This window comes from Eulemur rufifrons, chromosome 2, assembly GCF_041146395.1.
Source record: "Eulemur rufifrons isolate Redbay chromosome 2, OSU_ERuf_1, whole genome shotgun sequence".
Taxonomy (NCBI): Eukaryota; Metazoa; Chordata; class Mammalia; order Primates; family Lemuridae; genus Eulemur; species Eulemur rufifrons.
In genome coordinates, this window is record NC_090984.1 from 38,607,552 (window position 1) to 38,626,797 (window position 19,246).

Below are 19,246 nucleotides of genomic sequence, written 5' to 3' on the forward strand. Positions count from 1 at the left end.
AAACTTCCATTCAATATCCCATGAAATTAAAGTCAGTGTCTCACAGTTCAGTAGGAGAATAGTCAGTCTTTCCAGAGAGGATATTTATGTCAAGTGGACATTATAGAGCACTTATCAGTGCAAAGTTTTCATACCTATAATGTTAGATCTGTATTTTAAAATAATACAACCTCTAGGAATCTTCATCCCAGCATATCCATATTCTAGAACCATGCCAGATATGCTTTTTAAATGTAAATTAATTTAAATTTACATTAATGAAACTTAAGTAAAATAAAAAATTCAGTTTCGTAGTCACAGTAACCACATTTGATGTGCTTAATGAGCCACATCTGGCTAGTGGCTACTGTACTGGATAGCACTGAACATTTTGATCATTGAAGAAAGTGCTTCTCTTAGAGGATAAGGGTGAGAAAGTCAGATCCATAGACTCCATCATTTATACTGAGGACTAAACTCCAATCTTTTTCTTTTGCCCAAATTCCTTCTGAGGGGGCCTGGTGAGTCATGCCTACAAATGATAAAATCTCACTAAACAGGTTCTGTTAACCCACTATAATGTGATTTACTTCCCAACCTGATTCTGTATAGCATCACATGAAAGATAGAAGACCTTTATCTTAACTCAAGCATTTCTTTCCATTGACTCCTATCTTTTAGCCAAAGCATTACTCTTTCAGCCAATTGTTAACTAAAGAATCCCTAAGTCCACCTATGACTTATAAGCCCCCACTTTGAGATGTCCTACCTTTTTGGGCCAAATCAATGTATGCCTTCCACATATTGATTTATGACTTTACCTGTACTTCCTGTCTCCCTGAAATGTATAAAACCAAACTGTAACCGAGCCACTGCAAAGTCCCCTTGCTCAAGGCTTCTTGGGTGTGGCTACATGTCATGGTCCTTAAATTTCGCTCAGAATAAACCTATTTAAATTATTTTACAGAGTTTGGCTTCTTTTTCATTGATAAGATAAGCCAGTTGCTCTGTTTGACAGTTTTTTTCCTTGCCCATGTGAAGGAAGTTTGTGAAAGGGAGAAAAGTTGCCACACTCGTGTACAATATGATGATTTCAAATTCATCTGGTATTTAGCTTTCATGTGAAAGTGTCAAACAACTACTAGTGCAAACATAGTTTTGGCAGCAGGATTAAGAGTTCGATTATTTGCACCCACCAGAGACAAATTCTCTAGTTCATCCTTCTTATTTCCTTTTACTCACTCATTTCTCAGATAAGGGTTGGCACACCATCAGTCCTAAGACAAGGTAAGACTAAGTAGAAAGGCAAATGTTTGTATATATGTGTTAGTGTGTGTGTATGTTTTGGGAGAAGTGACTTAACTTCTAGAATAATAAATTCTTATTATTTTTTCACCAAGCCCTTAGGTATCATCTAATGGAATGCCTGCTCACATTTTACATTTAAGTAGACTGAGGCAAGAGAAAGTGATTGCCTAAGATCATATCAATAGTCAATGGTAGCTGGGCGAGGTGGCTCATGCCTGTAATCCTAGCACTCTGAGAGGCTGAGGTGGGAGGATTGCTTGAGCTCAGGAGTTTGAGACCAGCCTGAGCAAGAGTGAGACCCTGTCTCTACGAAAAATACAAAAATTAGCTGGGTGTCATGGTGTGTGCCTGTAGTCCCAGCTACTTGGGAGGCTGAGGCAAGAGGATCTCTTGAGCCCAGGAGTTTGAGGCTGCTGTGAGATAGGCTGACGTCATGGCACTCTACTCAGGGCAACAGTGTCAGACTTTGTCTCAAAAAACAAAAAAAATAGTTAATGGTAGATCTGGGACTAAAAGCTGTGTTCCATGACCCCCAAATCGATGGTAATTACTAAATTATTTATCTTTCCCTTTTTAATTCATAATTCACTACTATTGCTATAGATCCAATGGCAAGAGTTTAGAGGAATGAATAATTAATTATTACAATGACTTTCTTATTTAAAGAAATGTTGCTTTTATGCGTTTTAAAGAAGTTGGTAATTATAATTATTACAGATTGAAGAAGAAGAGAGGAAAAAAATAGAAGATATGAAAGAAAGTGAACGGATAAAAGCCACTAAAGAGTTGGAAGCTTGGAAAGAATGTCAAAGAAAAGCTGAAGAACAAAAAAGAATTCAGAGAGAGGAGAAATTACATCAAAAAGAAAAGCAAATGGAAGAAGAAAGAAAAAATTTAAAACATAAAAGTCTTCCTAGAAATTCATCTAGATATCTTGCCACAAAAGGTATAATGATTACTTTGATATTTTCTGGAAAAGTGAGTCCTTTGGTGAAGTATATATGACACTTTTTTAGAAATAAATCTGTTTACAATATTAGGTCATTACTATATTGAGAAGAAGCAAGACCAGGTGCAGTGAGTCACCTATAATCCCAGCACTTTGGGAGGCCGGGGTGGGAGGAATGGCTTGAGACTAGGAGTTCAAGACCAGTGTGGGCAACATAACAGGACTCTGTCTCTACAAAAATAAAAATAATTAGCTGGGCATAGTGGCGCATACCTACAGCTACCTGGGAGGGTGAGGCAGGAGGATTGTTTTAGCCCAGGAGTTTGAGGTTACTGTAAGCTATGATCATGCCACTATCAGGGCAACAGAGTGAGATCCTATCTTTTAAACAAACAAAAAAAGAATAAGCAATATAATACAAATACTAAGGTAAAAGACTGGTTTCTTCTTTTAGGGGGTAGTGAAATTTTCTAATAAATTAATCAATTCAGGATTCAGAGAAGAGTGTCTTCTTTGCTTGTGTGCTTCCTTTTAAATATATGCAGGTGCTGTTGAGTATGTGCTTAACCCAGGTCCAAAAAGATTTGGAGTGAACTAGCAGTGTCAAGATCATTCACGTATTCCTTTAGAGATAAGAAACTAGGAATTTAATTAAAAGACCTTTTTGTCACATTACTCAAGAAAATGAGTACTACAAGTAAACTTAGTCTTAAGCAAACAAGGGTTGTTTCTGGCTTTTAATCCTGATGTGTTAAAAAATAGATTAATGAATATAATTCTTTTTTGAAAACTAAGAGTTGTATTTTATCTGACTTTAGATTATTAAACTTTGGGGTATATTAGTATTTCCTTGTGTAAGTCATTATTGAATTCCTACAATTGGAATATTTTAAAGTAAAATCACTTATGTAATAATAATTAGTATTTATTAGGTTATCATTGTATATGAGGTGATTTTATTGCATGTATCACTCAGTTGTCATACTACTTTGAGATAAATGCTGATGTTCTGTTTTTTTTTGTTGTTGTTGTTTGTTTGTTTTTGAGACAGAGTCTCGCTCTGTTGCCTTGGCTAGAATGCAGTGGCATCATCATCATAGCTCCATGTTGAAAGTTTGTAGTAAAAGCTTTAACCTATGTTACCACAAATAACAAATTTCTTTTTATTTTATATTTTGCTATTTGCCTTACTTTACTGTAAGAATTCAGAAGTTAGATATCCTATTTTTATGATAACTAGTGGTCACTTTAATGTTTTTCATAAACATTTAAAAATGCTTATTTATTTGCTTTTCTTCAGCAAAATTAAGAGCAAAGTAATTCTTTATTTCTCTTTATGGCACAATAGTGCATATTTCCTCCATTTTGTATATCATAGTAATCATTAGTAATCTGAAATTATATACTTCATTTTTACTTCTGTTTTTTCTTTTGTATACCATTTAAAAATATTATTTACAACATTTTTAGTTGTGTTCTCCACTGTTTTAGAAAACCCATCCTTTTTCTTATTTGCTCTCAAGTTCCCCACTCCTGGGTTCTTAATTTTGTTTCTCCACATTCTGAAACATTTCTTTGAGTGATTTATTCAGAAAGGATGACTAGGTAGCATTAGCTAAATAACTACATACCGATGAATGTCTTTAGCCTTTACAAGTGAGCAACAGTTTACTTGGATATAAAATTATGGGGACTTTGTATTAGGTGGATTCAAGCTAACCGTTGTAAAAAAGAGATCCAAAATTACAGATCAAATGGAAAGAAATTTAGTTCTCTGTAATGTAAGACTTTACATCACTTTGTGATATAGCAGTGGTCAACTTTGTTCCACAAATCCAGCTAGGCTTGTGGGATCACCTCTATCGTCACCTCATTTGGTTTCTTTCCATCTCTGGGTCCATGAGACCTTTTATCCCCCTCCTTTGAAATATCTATTCAGGCCCTTTTTTAGGTTTTTGTTTTTTTGAGTGTGGGTTTTTTTTTTGTTTTGTTTGTTTTGTTTTTGATACTGGATCTTACTCTGTTGCCCAGGCTGGAGTACAATGGCTGTAGCTCACTGTAACCTCAAATTTCCTGGGCTCAAGGTATCTCCAGCATCAGGCTCCAGAGTAACTAGGACCACAAGCATGGACCACCATGCCTGGCTAATTTTTTTTATTTTTTATTGTAGTGACAGGGTCTCATTGTGTTGCCCAGGCTGATATGGAACTCCTGGCCTGAAGTGATCCTTCCACCTTGGTCTCCCAAAGTGCTGGGATTACAGGTGTAAGCCACCATGCACAACCCTCCTTTTCTAGTTTTTTAAACTGGAAGTTTTGGGGTTTTTTTTTTTCTTATTTGCATGTATTCATTTTCTATCAAGGATATTACTATCTGTCCTATTTGTTGCAAATATTTTTTTCACCAGTTTTTATATTTCCATTTAAATCTTTTTGTCATATTTTTGGTACTTTTCGTGTTTTTTTTTTTTAAAGTACCTTTCCTTCCCTTTCTTTATATATGTTATATTCAACACATAGGTTAATATTTCCTGTTATATTGGCTTAACAATCTTTACATCTAATTACCTTTATAAAAATGTATAGCTTTTCATTACTATCCTTTGCCTGTTTTCATTAGTCCTCTTCAATGGCTATAAAAACTTACACAGTACACCACAAGGAAGTGCATAGGAGATACTTCTGTAGGAGTTTAAGGAAATAGATATAGTATTGGCAGTGGTGGCTTTGCCTAGGTGCCCTCTTCTAGAGTTGATGTAGAGTTGCCTGGAGTACCCTCCCCTAGAGTTGATGTGAATTAGACCTGTGGTTTAATGAAGAGAACCCCAGAAGAGTAGCTGGAGCCATTGATTAAAGAACAGATAATTAGCTGCCATATTATCAATGATAAATTTTCTATTCCTTCTTGTAGAAAATACCTTTGGTTTATTTATTTAGGATTTTAGAAATAGCTTTGAAGTGTAATTACTTTAAAAGTCAGTTTGATTATTAACTAAACAATAAGAAATAAATGACTTACTACCATTATTTTTGAAGGGAGAAATTTAGAAAATATATTTTCTGAGAAGTTAAAGGAAGATAGCATTCCTGCTCCTCGCTCTGTTGGCAGTATTAAAATCAACTTCACCCCTCGAGTATTCCCAACTGCTCTCCGTGAATCACAAGTAGCAGAAGAGGAAGAGGTAGATATACTTGCTTTACTTACAATTACCACAAATGAAGATGGTTTGTTTTTTATTTCATCTACTGAAACTAGTAATGGTTCTGAATGTCTTAAGTATTCATTACACTAAAGATATTACTTGAATATATTTTAGCATTTCCTTATGAGAAAATATATTTTGCAGATTTTGTTGGCTCCTAAATACTGACAGGAGAACACTGATTTTAATATATGTACAGTATTGTTGCTTATTCCAAGAGATAAACTGTTGTACTTGCCATTTATTTTATCAAATATATAATTTTCTATACTAGATTATAAACTTGGGATCAGTATGTGTTTTAGAAAGAAGAGATTTGGAAACTATTAATATATTATAATTAATTATTACTAACAACAGGTATTTCTAATGTGACATTTTAGATTTAATATCTTTCATTCATTTATAAAGTCTTGAGCCTTGGAGTTCAAGTATTATATCTTTAGTTATATAAGAACTAAGAATTGTATTTTTTTAATGCAAAGTGTGGATGATGCCTCTTTCAATTGAAAAGTTATAGAAATAACTGAAGATCTTTAAGATATAATGACAATTTATAGATATCAACTTTTTTCTTATTAAATAATACATTATTTCTATTTTTATGTGTAAAATTATTTCTATAATTATACAATTATAATTACTTGAAAATCATATGCATATTTTTCAATGTAGAAAAATAAAAAATATTATAAGTAAGAAGAGTAAAATAATAATCACATGATCTTCCAGAAGGGATGAAATTTGGACTAGAAACTTTTATCTCTTTGCTCTCAAACAGATAGTGAGGTTTTAAAAAAAGTTTAAAAATGTATAAATATTAGAAGTTTTAAATCACCATTATCAAATACTGTATTAATCTGCTAGGGCTGCTATAAACAAAATACCACAGACTGAGTGGCTTAAGCAAAAAACATTCATTTGTCACAGTTCTGGAAGCTGGAAAGTCCAAGATCACTGTGCCAACATGGTTGGGTTTTTGGTTGTGGCCCTCATCCTAACTTTCAGAGGACTGCCTTCTCACTGTGTCTCCTTGGGTGAGGAAGCCCTAATCTCTTCCTCTTTTTATAAGTATATTAATCCTATCACAGGGGCTCCACCCTCATGACCTCATCTAAACCTAATTACCTCTCAAAGGTACTTCTCTTCCCCCTCCCACCTGCAAATACTGTGATATTTATTGATGGTTAGGCCTTCATCATATGAATTTGCAGGGCTGGGACACAAACTTTGAGTACATAACAAATAATAATTCCATCCACTGGAGGAAGGTGGAGACTGTTAGAGCAACTGTCAGTAAAAATAAAACATTTGTGTCCATTGTAAGACTTCATTCTCATTTCAGTGGCTACACAAACAAGCTGAGGCGAGAAGAGCAATGAATACTGATATTCCTGAACTTTGTGATTTAAAAGAAGAAGAAAAGAACCCAGAATGGTTAAAGGACAAAGGAAAGTAAGTGGTCTGAATTCTGGTCATGAGATTTATAATGTATGTAGACATTAGTAGTTATCACATTCTTTGGATGTTTTGACCCATGTTTGTGTGTGAGTGTGTTAGTGTGAGAGTGTGTGTGTTGTTGGGGAAAGATAATTCAAATAAGCAAATAAAGTAGGCAGGGGTGTCAGGCAGGTGGGAGAGAAAGGAGGGGGTGGGTAAATTCACACCTAACTGGTGCTGTGCATGCTGTCTGGGGGATGGGCACACTTGTAGCTCTGACTCAGTGGTGCAAAGGCAATTTATGTAACCAAAGCCTTTGTACCCCTGTAATATTCTGAAATAAAAAAAATAGTCAGATATTATAACATTTAAATAAGGCTCTTATTACTTTTATTTAAATGTTATAAAAATTTAAAAAATCAACCTTTTGGAATGTTTATTAAAACCTCTTTTAAAATCACTTTAACATTTTTAATTTTTAACTTTTTGGGTTTTTTTTTTTTTTTTTTGTAGAGACGGGGTCTTGCTCTTGCTCAGGCTGGTCTAGAACTCCTGACTTCAAGGGATCCTTCTTCCTCAGCCTTCTAGAGTGCTAGGATTACAGGCATGAGCCACTGTGCCCAGCCCTAAAATCACTTTAACATTTAACCTAAGTCATTGGGGATGTCTCCCTTAAAAAAGCGCTTTTCAGGCCAGGGTTGGTGGCTCACGCCTATAATCCTAGCACTGTGGGAGACCAAGGTGGGAGGATCAATTGAGGTCAGGAGACCATCTTGAGCAAGAGTGAGACCCATTTTTACAAAAAAATAGAAAAAAAGAAAAATTAGCCAGGTGTGGTGTTGCATGCCTGTGGTCCTAGCTACTTGGGAGGCTGTAGCAGTAGGATCATTTGAGCCTTGGAGTTTGAGGTTGCAGTAAACTGTGATGACACTACTGCACAGTTAGCCAGGGTGACAGAATAAGACTCTGTCTCAAAAAAAATAGGCTTTTTAAAAACTGGAGCTTTTTTGATTATTCATATCTATTTTTAAAAGTTACCATATCGTCTTATAAATTATCTTATATCCAGGCAATCATTTTATTTATTTATATATGACTGTGTGTGTGAATGTTTCAATACAATTATTAAAAATAGCAAATACTGGTATAATTCTGAGTGACAATTTGAGTTAATATTTTGAGGCAGCTAGATATTATTTATTATATTTCATCATATATACTTCTGTGTTATTTTCCTATTGCTTCTGTAACAAACTGCCACTAATTTAGTGACTTAAAACAACACTCATTTATTATCTTATTGTTCTGGAGGTCTGTAGTCCAAAATGAGTTTCACTGGGCTAAAATTAGGTGTCAGTTGTGTTCCTTCTGAAGGCTCTAGGGCAAAATCTGTTTCCTTGCATTTTCAGCTTCTAAACTGCTTGCATTCCTTGGCTTGTGTTCTCTAACCACCTATTGCATCACTCTGACCTGTGTTTCCATAGTTACTTCTTTTCCGACTCTCCTGCCTCCCTCTTTCTTTTATAAGGACCTTTGTGTTTACATTAGTCCCACTTGTATAATCCAGAATAATCTCTGTGTCTCAAAATCTTTAGTTTAGTTACATCTGCAAAGCCCTTTTTGCCATGTTAGGTAACATATTCATAGGTTTTGGGATTAGGATGTGGACATCTTTGTGGGGGCATTATCTGTCTACCACAATGTCTATATTTTTCTTTTCTTATTTTCTTTTCCCTCTTTCTTGGTCTTTTTTCCTGTCTCTTGTAATACCAGGGATTGATTTGTGGTATTTAGCTGTAGTTGGCAATTTTTCTGAAGGTCAGAAGCCTGGGACTGACCGGTTGGTTCTTCTTACTCCCAACAGTACATACATGCTTTCCTCCTCTTTTGCGCCTTTCTTTCTTGCTCTTCATTTATTCAACCTTAAATAAACACCTATTGATTGCTAGCTATTTGCCAGACTATAGGATAGGCACTGAGCTACAGAGATCAGGAGGAGTGAGACTTACAACCTTACACAAATACAACACCGTGTGGGAAGTACAATAACATAGATAAGAACAAGGTAATACAGAGTATGAAAGAGGGGCACCTAACTTTCGAGGGGGGAAGGTAAGCCCAGGAAAAGCTTTAAGTAGCATTTGAACTCCTCTTAATGGTAAGTAGGAGTTTTGAGAGGAATGGAAAGAAAGGCACTCATTTAAGGCAGAAGTGACAGTATGAGCAAAAGCTCAAAGACAAGAAATATTATAGTATAGGTCAGAAGCTATGGGTAGTTTACTCTTTGCTAAACATTAAATTGAAAGTTAGGAGTCATAACAAATAAACCTAGAAAAATAGACATAGGCCTCCAGTGATTGGTTAAGATTCTTAGATTTTATCCCATAAGGTGGGGGAAAAAATTTGTTGCAGAAACCCAGGCAAAGACCTTGAACTATGACATTATTATAGAGAAGGGGTAATTTGAGAAATATGTGAAAGATAAAATAGGCAGAACTTTTTGATTGATTGTTGGAGAGTAAGAGAGAAGGAGTAGTTATGGGTAACTTTCAGGTTTTTAGTTTGAATGACTGATTGTGTGATGTCACCAAATGAATTAGAGAGTCCTAGAAGAGGGGCTAGTTAGGAGGGAATGCAAGTAAGATTAGTTTTGAATATGTTGAGTTTGAGATATCTCTGAGAGTTTCAGTCTGGGTGACAATATGCAGCAAGTTTGAAACGTGGGAGAGGTCAGCACTGTAGATAAATATTTGGAGTTTATCATTTATATAATAGTTGAATTTATAAGAATGGGTGAGATACCCTAAAAGAACGTGTAGACTCAGGAGAGTAGTGAACTGAGGATAAAACCCTTTGAGCTATCAACTTTTAAAGGATTGACAAAAGAAAGGAGCATTAAAAATGCTCCCAGAGGCCAATGAGTAGAAACTTTAAAGGAAGAGTCTTTGTTTTGTTTTATTCTACCTTAAAAATAGAAAAGATTTTAATAGGTTTGGAGACAGGAGAAAGAAGAGGTGATTGATACATCTCCAAGAAGAGTAGAGAAAATTGGGTCAGGGCTAAGTTAGATGTACTGTTTTGATTTTGTTTTTGTTTTTCTTTTTATTTTAGTTTATTTTTTAGAGACAGGATCTCTCTATGACATCTAGGCTGGTCTCGAACTCCTGGCCTCAAGCAATCCTCCTGCCTCAGCTTCCCAAAGTGCTGGGATTGCAGGCATGAGCCACCTCACCTGGCCTGTTTTTCCTCTTTTTAAAAGTTGCATTAATTTTATAATACAAAAAATATTCCTTTTGAAAAAAATTCACACAGTGCATATTAAATGAAAGCCCCCCCCCCCCCCCTTGGTTTTGGGTCTCCTGCCTGTGTATTAAATGAAAGTCCCTCTTGGTTTTGGGTGTCCTGCCTACCCTGCCCCTAGCTGTAACCAAATCATTTTTTAAAAATTGTATTTGTTTATCTTTAAGCTGCCACTGTCATAATCACAGTGTATATATATATATATATATATATATATATATATACACTTTTATTTATTTTTTGAGACAGAGTGAGACTCTGTTGCCTGGGCTAGAGTGCCATGGCGTCAGCCTAGCTCATAGCAACCTAAAACTCCTGGGCTCAAGCAATCCTACTGCCTCAGCCTCCCAAGTAGCTGAGACTACAGGCATGCGCCACCATGCCCGGCTAATTTTATATATATATATGTATTTTTTTTTTTTTTTTTTTGTCCAGCTAATTTCTTTCTGTGTTTCAGTAGAGATGGGGTCTCGCTCTTGCTCAGGCTGGTCTCGAACTCCTGAACTCAAACGATCCACCCACCTCGGCCTCCCAGAGAGCTAGGATTACAGGCATGAGCCACCCTGCCTGGCCCACAGTTAATATATTAATAGCTCATTATAGTTCACAAGAGCTTTCACATATACTAGCTCATTAAATCCTCACAACTGTAGTTGGGTAGGACCCACTGCATTTGCACTCATTTAACAAATGCCTATTGAGAAATAGCAACTTTGCACAAATAGCTCACTTAATTTCCGTGATAACCTGACTAGTTGGATATTATTGTCTTTGTCCCCATTTTTATAAACATGGAAATAGGGCTAGGGAGGTTAGGAAACTTGGCTAAGATGGTAGCTAATAATTAGAACCAGGATTCAATCTTAGGTCAATATGACTTTGAAGCTTGTGTTCTAACCAGTGGTATATACCTTTCACAGATAAATAAAATATACTTCCTGCTCTTTTGTTCCATTCGGTTAGCCCTAGTGAAGGCAGCCCAAGTGGTTTGGCCATGAATTGCTCCTCCTTGCAGCCTGAGAGTGCCTAAGTGTGCATAGCTGAGTGTGCCAACCTGTTGGATTGATTACTTTGCTCTAGAAAATGTTGACATTATTAACTTGGGATAGGCAGAGATACTTCACTTTCTGAGATTGGAGGAAAGAAAGTAAAGAAAAATATGGATCTAGGTAAGTAAGTTTCTAACAACGAGGGACATTGATTAGTGGGTACTGTTGAGGGCCCTGCTAGGTTTGAGAACGAGAATTAATAGAGATGCCAGTCAATGTAGCTATGTGACTGTCTCCTACAGTGGCAAACCAGTCAGTCATCATAAAAATGATAATAGTGTTTGCATTTGTCCATGTCTCCTTTTTTCTCATTTTATGCTCAGTACCATAAGCACTTAACATGTGTTGAATGAATGAGTACTTTTGTGTAATTCCTTCACTCACTTTGCTTTATTTAGAGCATCATGGAGACTTAATGGTTATTAGATTTTCTGCTTAAATTTTGTGTTCAAAGGCTGCTCCCCTTTAGACAGAGGTTTAATTTTTTTTCCTTTTGTTTTGAACTTTATTTCTGAGTTCAGAACTATTCTGAAAGCCATAAGCAAAATTTTGGATGCTTCTAGTGGTATTGAATTTTAAGGTGTATGATGTTTATTTAGATTTATGTTTTAATATGTATGTAAACATTTAAAATTTTTAAGTGCTTTATATTTTCTGCCATTATGGCTTGTATAATGGTTCTTTTAATACTGATCATTGTAAACTCTTTTTCCCTTAGAACCTGGGAGAGTTTTCCCAACAAAACTGTTACATTATATGACTGTAAATCTATATTGAAGATGAAAAATGGAAACGTTCTTAAATATTAATATAACTTTTGTACAGACATACAGACCAATAGAATAGATAGCCCAGAAACAAACCCTCACATATATGGCCAAATGATTTTCCACAAGGATGCCAAAACTATCAATAGGGAAAGGACAGGCATTTCAACAAATGGTGTTGTGAAACCAGATACTCACATGAAAAAAGAATGAAGTTGGGGATAACTGTGGTGGCTTACACGTGTAATCCTAGCATTTTGGGAGGCTGAGGCAAGAAGATCACTTGAAGCCAGCCTGAATTTGAGACCAGCCTCAGCACCATAGCCAGATCCCATCTCTACAAAAAATTTGAAAAGAATTATCTGGGCATGGTGGTGTGTACCTGTAGTCCCAGCTACTAGGGAGGCTGAGGCCAGAGGATTGCTTGAGCTCAGGAGTTTCAGGTTGCAGTGAACTATGATAACACCTCTCTAGCCCAGGCAATAAAGCAAGACCCTGTCTCAAAAAAAAAAAAAAAAAAAGAAGAAAGAAAGTTGAACCCTTATCTAACACCGTATTCAAAAATTAAATGGCTCAAATACTAACTGTAAGAGCTAAACTATAAAACTCATAGAAGAAAACACCAGGTGTTTCATGACATTAAATTTGGCAGTATTTCTTGGATATGACACCCAAACCACAGGCAACAGAAGAAAAAAATAGATAAGTGGGATCAAATCAAAATTAAAATCTTTTGTACATGGAGGACACTATCAACAGAGTGAAAAGGCAACCTACATAATAGAAAAAATACTTGCAAAGCCTGAATGTATATAAAGAACACCTACAACTCAACAACAGCAAAACCCAAACAAACTAATTTAATAATGGACAGAAAACTTAAATAGATATTTCTCCAAAGAAGGTACACAAATGGCCAGTAAACATGAAAAGACAGTATCACTAATCATTCAGGAGTACAAATCAAAACCATAATAAGATACCACTTCATCCCCATTAGGATAACTATTATCAAAAAACAAAATATTTCAAGATGGATTTTGGGGAAAAATAATAAACTACAAACATAAGAAACCCCCCAAAGTAGCAAGTGTGGTGAGGATGTGGAGAAATTGGAATCCTTGTGCACAAGCAAGACTATGTATGTACATATATGTATGTATAAATAAATAGTAAGTAAAGTTGGTTAGAGACATTATAGGTTACCTAGCCAATATTTATTCTCTCCTATTTTTATTTTTATTTTTTCTTTTTTAGAGACAGAGTCTCTCTCTATTACCCAGGCTAGAGTGTAGTGGCCTCATCATAGCTCACTACAACCTCAAACTCCTGGGCTCAAGCAATCCTCTGGCCTCAGTCTCCCAAATAGTTAGGACTACAGGCACGCACCACCACGCCCGGCTTATTTTTGTATTTTTTGTAGAAATGGGGTCTCACTATGTTGCTTAGGCTGCTCTTAAACTCCTGGCCTCAAGCCATCCTCCCACTCAGGCCTTCCAAAGTGCTGGGATTACCAACATGAGCCATGGCACCCAGCCTAGCCTTTCCCTTCATCCTTATTGGCTGAGCCCACATTTTGTTCAGGTGTGCAGAACTTGTCCATGTGACTCAGCATGGTGACCCTATCCAAAGTCCAGGGATAAATTCTGATTGACTTGAACAGATCAAGGTTGTTTTAATTACATTGCTGGTTTCTTTTTTTAAAGTATATGTGCAAAACGTTGTTGTTTCTAAAAGCAAAGTATTGAAAAACAAAACCCCTAAGTGTACCTCAGTAGGAGGAAATTGACTTCAGAATCCTGGCACAGGTGAGAAAATACTTTAACGATAATCTGTATGTTATATATATTCTGTAAAAATGTATCTGTGTTTACTAACATGGACATGATCACATTTTGAATTTTTAAAAACATTCCAAAGCAGTGATATATAGTACTGAGGGGTAAAATTGGGGAGAGGAAGGGGAGAGAGAGAGAAAAAAAGAGAAAGAGGGAGGAGGAGAGAGAAAAAAAAAGCAAGAGGGGGAGAGAGTTTGAGAGAGAGAGAGAGACTGGTGGTTTTTGATTTGTTTTTTTTTAAAGGTAGGTACTTTTGGTTGAGACCTGAAAGAAGGTAAAATGAGAGGTTTCTGGGAAAGGTTTCCTTGCTTTTAGGGAACATATACAAGAAGATAGTGTTGCATTTTCTTCTAATGGATATTTTGCCTGAATGTGGCACCTTGAATTAATATATCTATGAGGAAAACCAGCCCTAGGATAAAGTTTGTGTTGAGCAAAATAGAATGGAGAGATGGAAGGAACCTGAAGTCTTTGTAACATCTTTGAACTGCTGAGTATATTGGACATGGAGCCTCTTCCTTCTGGACTTTTTAAAAGTGAAATAATTTATTTCCTTACTTGTTTAAGCTGATTTGAATTGGAGTTCTGTTACTTGCAGTCAGAAACATCCTAGCTGATATGGGGAATTTCAGAAATGTAAATTGTTCCCATACAATTAGCTTTTCTAGTTTATACAAATTATTTTAAGCTTAAGTTAGATGTTACAATGGTGTCATCTTAATCTTTTACTCATAATTTACTGGCTGCTTTTATAGGTCCACTTTTTTTTTTTTTTTTTTTTTTTTGAGACAGAGTCTCTCTCTGTTGCCCAGGCTAGAGTGAGTGCCGTGGCGTCAGCCTAGCTCACAGCAACCTCAAACTCCTGAGCTCAAGGGATCCTCCTGCCTCAGCCTCCCTAGTAGCTGGGACTACAGACATGCACCACCATGCCCAGCTAATTTTTTTTCTATATATATTTTTAGCTGTCCATATAATTTCTTTCTATTTTTAGTAGAGATGGGGTCTCGCTCTTGCTCAGGCTGGTCTCGAACTCCTGAGCTCAAACGATCCACCTACCTCGGCCTCCCAGAGTGCTAGGATTACAGGTGTGAGCCACCGCGCCCGGCCTATAGGTCCACTTTTGATATCATTGTGTTTAATATTCTACAGTAGCAAAGTATGCAGTATAATCAAATGGAAATGACACAAAAGTGTTATTTATATGGCATTTTTATATTTGGCAAAGTATTTTCTATTTTCCTGTTTATGCATTTTATTCAAAAAATTTTAAGTGCAAGTTACACATGAAAAACAAAAAAGAAACCTTATATTTTAAATAAAACCTTTAGGCTGGCTATAGTGGCATGTGCCTGTAGTCCTATTTGGGAGGCTGAGGTAGGAGGATTGCTTGAGGCCAGGAGTTTGAGGCTGCAGTGAGCTATGATAGTAACACTGTGCTCCAGCCTAGGCAACAGTGCAAGACCTTATCTCTAAAATAAATAAGTAAATAATAAATAAATAAATCCTGTAATCATATATAGTTATTTGAAGAGAATTTTGGAACATTTGAACTAAAATGGTATATCCATTGCAAGTAACCAAAAACCCAATTCAAACTGGCTTTATATTAAAAAGAATTTGTTTTCTTATGTGACTAAAAATATAAAGGTATTTTGCATTTCAGGTAAAGCTTGACCTAGCAGCTTAAGTGTATCATGAAAGACTCTGCTTCTTTCTGCCTTTTTATTCCTTTCACACTTCCACAGTATCAGCTTTATTTTAATACTACTTCTGAGGTGTTAAAAATGGTCAGCAACAATTTGGGTTATTTGCTTTCTTCATTCATATCCAGCAGGGGGAGAAGTTTTCCTAACTTTTCATTCTCCAACTTTGAAACCAAAGTCACAGGTTTCATTCTAAATAGACCAACATAGGTCACAGGCCCATTCCCAAATCAGTCATTGTAGCAAGGATGGAAATATGCTTACTGGCCTAAATACTGATGCCTACCCTTGGAGGTGGGGTTTAGGTCCATCCCATTCACATTACAGGCTGGTGTATGTGAAAGAGACTTGGAGTCAGCGCAGCCAGTAATGTCTACCCTGTAGGGAATACAAAAAGAGGTTAAGTCATCCCCTCTGCCAAATATTGTTAGATATTATTTCTGTGTTTGTTTCAATGTTATAATTTTTTTCTTTTCTGTTTTTGTTTCTTTAGCAAGTTATTTGCAACAGAAAACTATTTGGCAGCTATTAATGCATACAACTTAGCCATAAGACTAAATAATAAGATTCCACTATTGTATTTGAATCGGGCCGCTTGCCACCTAAAACTAAAAAACTTACACAAGGCTATCGAAGATTCTTCTAAGGTATTCATATCTTTTTACGTATGGTGTTTTAAAATTATCCTTCTTTTTATTGGTTTAAATGATGTTGTTTTTCTGTTAAATAATTGAGATGCAAGGATTTTAAGAATCATCTTCCTTATTACATCTTTTTACTGATTTTTTGTTTTAAATAGACAAGGAACTGGGTTTTTTTTTTTTGAGACTTCAAGTTAAATTAGAAATCAACTGTTACTGTGTTGCCTTGGTATATCAGTTGAAGTTCACAAGGAGATTAGGAAATGGCTGTCAGTTATGCTCACCCTTTTTCTTTATAAAGTTTTGCCGAGTTAGTACAAGGTGGAAGGGAGAATACTTGGTATTCCCTTGTTATTTCTAACACTTGTACAGTAAAAGTTTATCTCTGTAATCATTTTCAGGGTAATTTATATGTTCTAATTTCCACTAATATTTCATGTGAATGTATTAAACTTCTATAGCTTCTTCTTTTTTCAATGTCAAGGTAACTTGTTTTAAGGGAGCATCATGTACAAAATGTCTTATATGGCTCCTTGAGATTGAGGATATGGAGGACACAACCAAATCCTTATACTTTGATCTCATAATATTTTTATGATCCAGTTTTTCTTTTACTAGCACAATACAAACAAATATTTACTGAATGAATGAATAAACTGAATCACCCAATTTGAATACAAAAGCCCACAAATGCTATGTAATCATTCTTGCTAGTAAAGGTAAAGCTGTAGAGATTTCAAATGATAAACCAGATCGTAAGTTTGTGAAGGTATGAATCCCATAGAGAAAGAATCGAAAAGTTCCTTAAATTGTTCAACATAAATATATGTATTTGATAAATTTCTGTACCAGGTAAGCCAAAACTTTAGGTATGTGAGGGCTTGAGGCTTGTTTTAAAATTAGAATTTTTGCCATGTTTTTGCTCAAATTTAAATTAGGATGTTATGTCTTTCTCTTATTAATTTTATATACATATATGTTTTTAAGGCACTGGAATTATTGACACCACCTGTTACAGACAATGCTAATGCAAGAATGAAGGCACATGTACGACGTGGAACAGCATTCTGTCAACTAGAATTGTATGTAGAAGGTAAGAAATTGATAGAAATATTTTAAGTTCCAAGTTATACTCTGAAAATAATGTTATTGGGATTACTTATGATCATGACTTCTTAGGACTCCATGTTTTATATTTTTAGCATTTAATTTATTATTTGCAGCTGGGCACTGTGGCTCACACCTGTAATCCCAGCAGTTTGGAAGGCTGAGCCAGGAGGATTGCTTGAGGGTAGGAGTTTGAGACCATTCTGGGCAACAGAGCAGTCTCTGTCTCTACAAATAAGGAAAATTAGCTGGGCATGGTGGTGCACACCTGTAGTCCCAGCTATCCGGGAGGCTGAGACAGGAGGATTGCTTGAGCCCAGGAGTTTGAGCTATGATGACACCAATGCACTCCAGCCTGGGCAACAGAGTGAGATTCCATCTCATAAAGAAAAAAAATCCATTCTTTGCAATATCTGCAATGTATCTGACAAAATGAAAAATGATTTTGAATTTATATTTTAAGAATTAATTAGAAGGGAATTGGCTAGGTATGGTAGCTCACTCCTGTAATCCCAGCACTTTGGGAAGCTGAGGCAGGAGGATTGCTTGAGGCCAGGAGTTCGAGACCAGCGTAAGCAACATAGTGAGACCTTGACTTTACAAAAAAAAAAAAAAAACATTAGCCAGGCATGGTGGCATGTGCCTGTAGTCCCGCCTCAGGATTACAGGCATGAGCCACTGTGCCCAGCCAAAAATTATTTTTAAAATCTAGATTTCTAAATAAGATTCCATTTATTACTGTTTCACTGAAGCAATAAAAATGTTGTTTGTACATATGTTTTATTGAATCTGTTCCTGTTTTGATGAGTTTAAGATTTTAGCTTATTTGTGCTTGAATTTAAAATAACTGCTTCTTACTGAACCCTGAGAGAAATCATAATTATTGCTGAAATCACTGAAAAATTTCTGCAATCTTGTAGAGATACTACTATGTTTATAATGATGGGAATCTGATTTAAAACTTGGTATTTGTCCTGAACTGTGTTACTAGTTATTTTTATTTTTTAAAAATATTGTCTAGATAAGACAAGTACTTGCAAAATACTTATTGATCATCACTGCTATATAAATATAGGCCTACAGGATTATGAAGCTGCACTTAAGATTGATCCATCCAACAAAATTATACAAAATGATGCTGAGAAGATTCGGAATGTAATTCAAGGAACAGAACTAAAATCTTAGAGACTACTCGAAACAACTAGGTATTGTATTAGGTATTGTTTTAAGTTTTTCAAAAATAACTGGAGGCATTAGGAATCTTTGTCTATGTTATAGTCAGTTGTGCAGAATTGATTTATTTTTATTACTTGAGTTCTGTAGAGGGCAAAATATAAATCTATAGAAAATGAAATGTTTGACTCTAATTATTTCTGAATCAATAAATCAAAATAAGAATAATCTATTTTAATTCTATACTTCTTAATGCATAATTTAATTATACATTTTTTTTTGTTGTTACTGAATTATGCTTGCCCTTATAACAAAATATTTGTTGGTCTAGTTACCAGGAAGCTTACTGATTAATTTTTAACAAGCTAGAATTTTATTATTTTTTATTTATTTATTTTTTCCAAGCTAGAATTTTTTTTTTTTTTTTTTTTTTTTTTTTGAGACAGAGTCTCACTCTGTTGCCCGGGCTAGAGTGAGTGCCGTGGCGTCAGTCTAGCTCACAGCAACCTCAAACTCCTGGGCTTAAGCGATCCTACTGCCTCAGCCTCCCGAGTAGCTGGGACTACAGGCATGCGCCACCATGCCCGGCTAATTTTTTGTATATATATATTTTAGTTGTCCATATAATTTCTTTCTATTTTTAGTAGAGATGGGGTCTCACTCTTGCTCAGGCTGGTCTCGAACTCCTGAGCTCAAATGATCCGCCCACCTCGGCCTCCCAGAGTGCTAGGATTACAGGCGTGAGCCACCACGCCCGGCCTCCAAGCTAGAATTTTAAAATAAAAGATTA

The 19,246-nt window shown here is 35.7% G+C and overlaps 1 protein-coding gene across 2 annotated transcripts in view; it reads left to right on the forward strand.

The window, feature by feature from the left end:
- The window catches only part of DNAAF4 (dynein axonemal assembly factor 4), a 36,763-nt gene extending 18,295 nt beyond the window's left edge, over window positions 1-18,468 (forward strand). Inside the window, exons 4-9 of one of the 2 annotated variants that reach the window (XM_069483570.1) lie at window positions 2,005-2,233; window positions 5,272-5,417; window positions 6,784-6,893; window positions 16,029-16,182; window positions 17,164-17,269; window positions 18,359-18,468. In XM_069483570.1, the coding sequence (XP_069339671.1) occupies window positions 2,005-2,233; window positions 5,272-5,417; window positions 6,784-6,893; window positions 16,029-16,182; window positions 17,164-17,269; window positions 18,359-18,468 (855 nt within the window). The remainder of the gene's footprint in view (window positions 1-2,004; window positions 2,234-5,271; window positions 5,418-6,783; window positions 6,894-16,028; window positions 16,183-17,163; window positions 17,270-18,358) is intronic. The other variant, XM_069483571.1, reaches the window with a different exon arrangement.
- The last annotated feature ends 778 nt before the right edge of the window (window positions 18,469-19,246 follow it).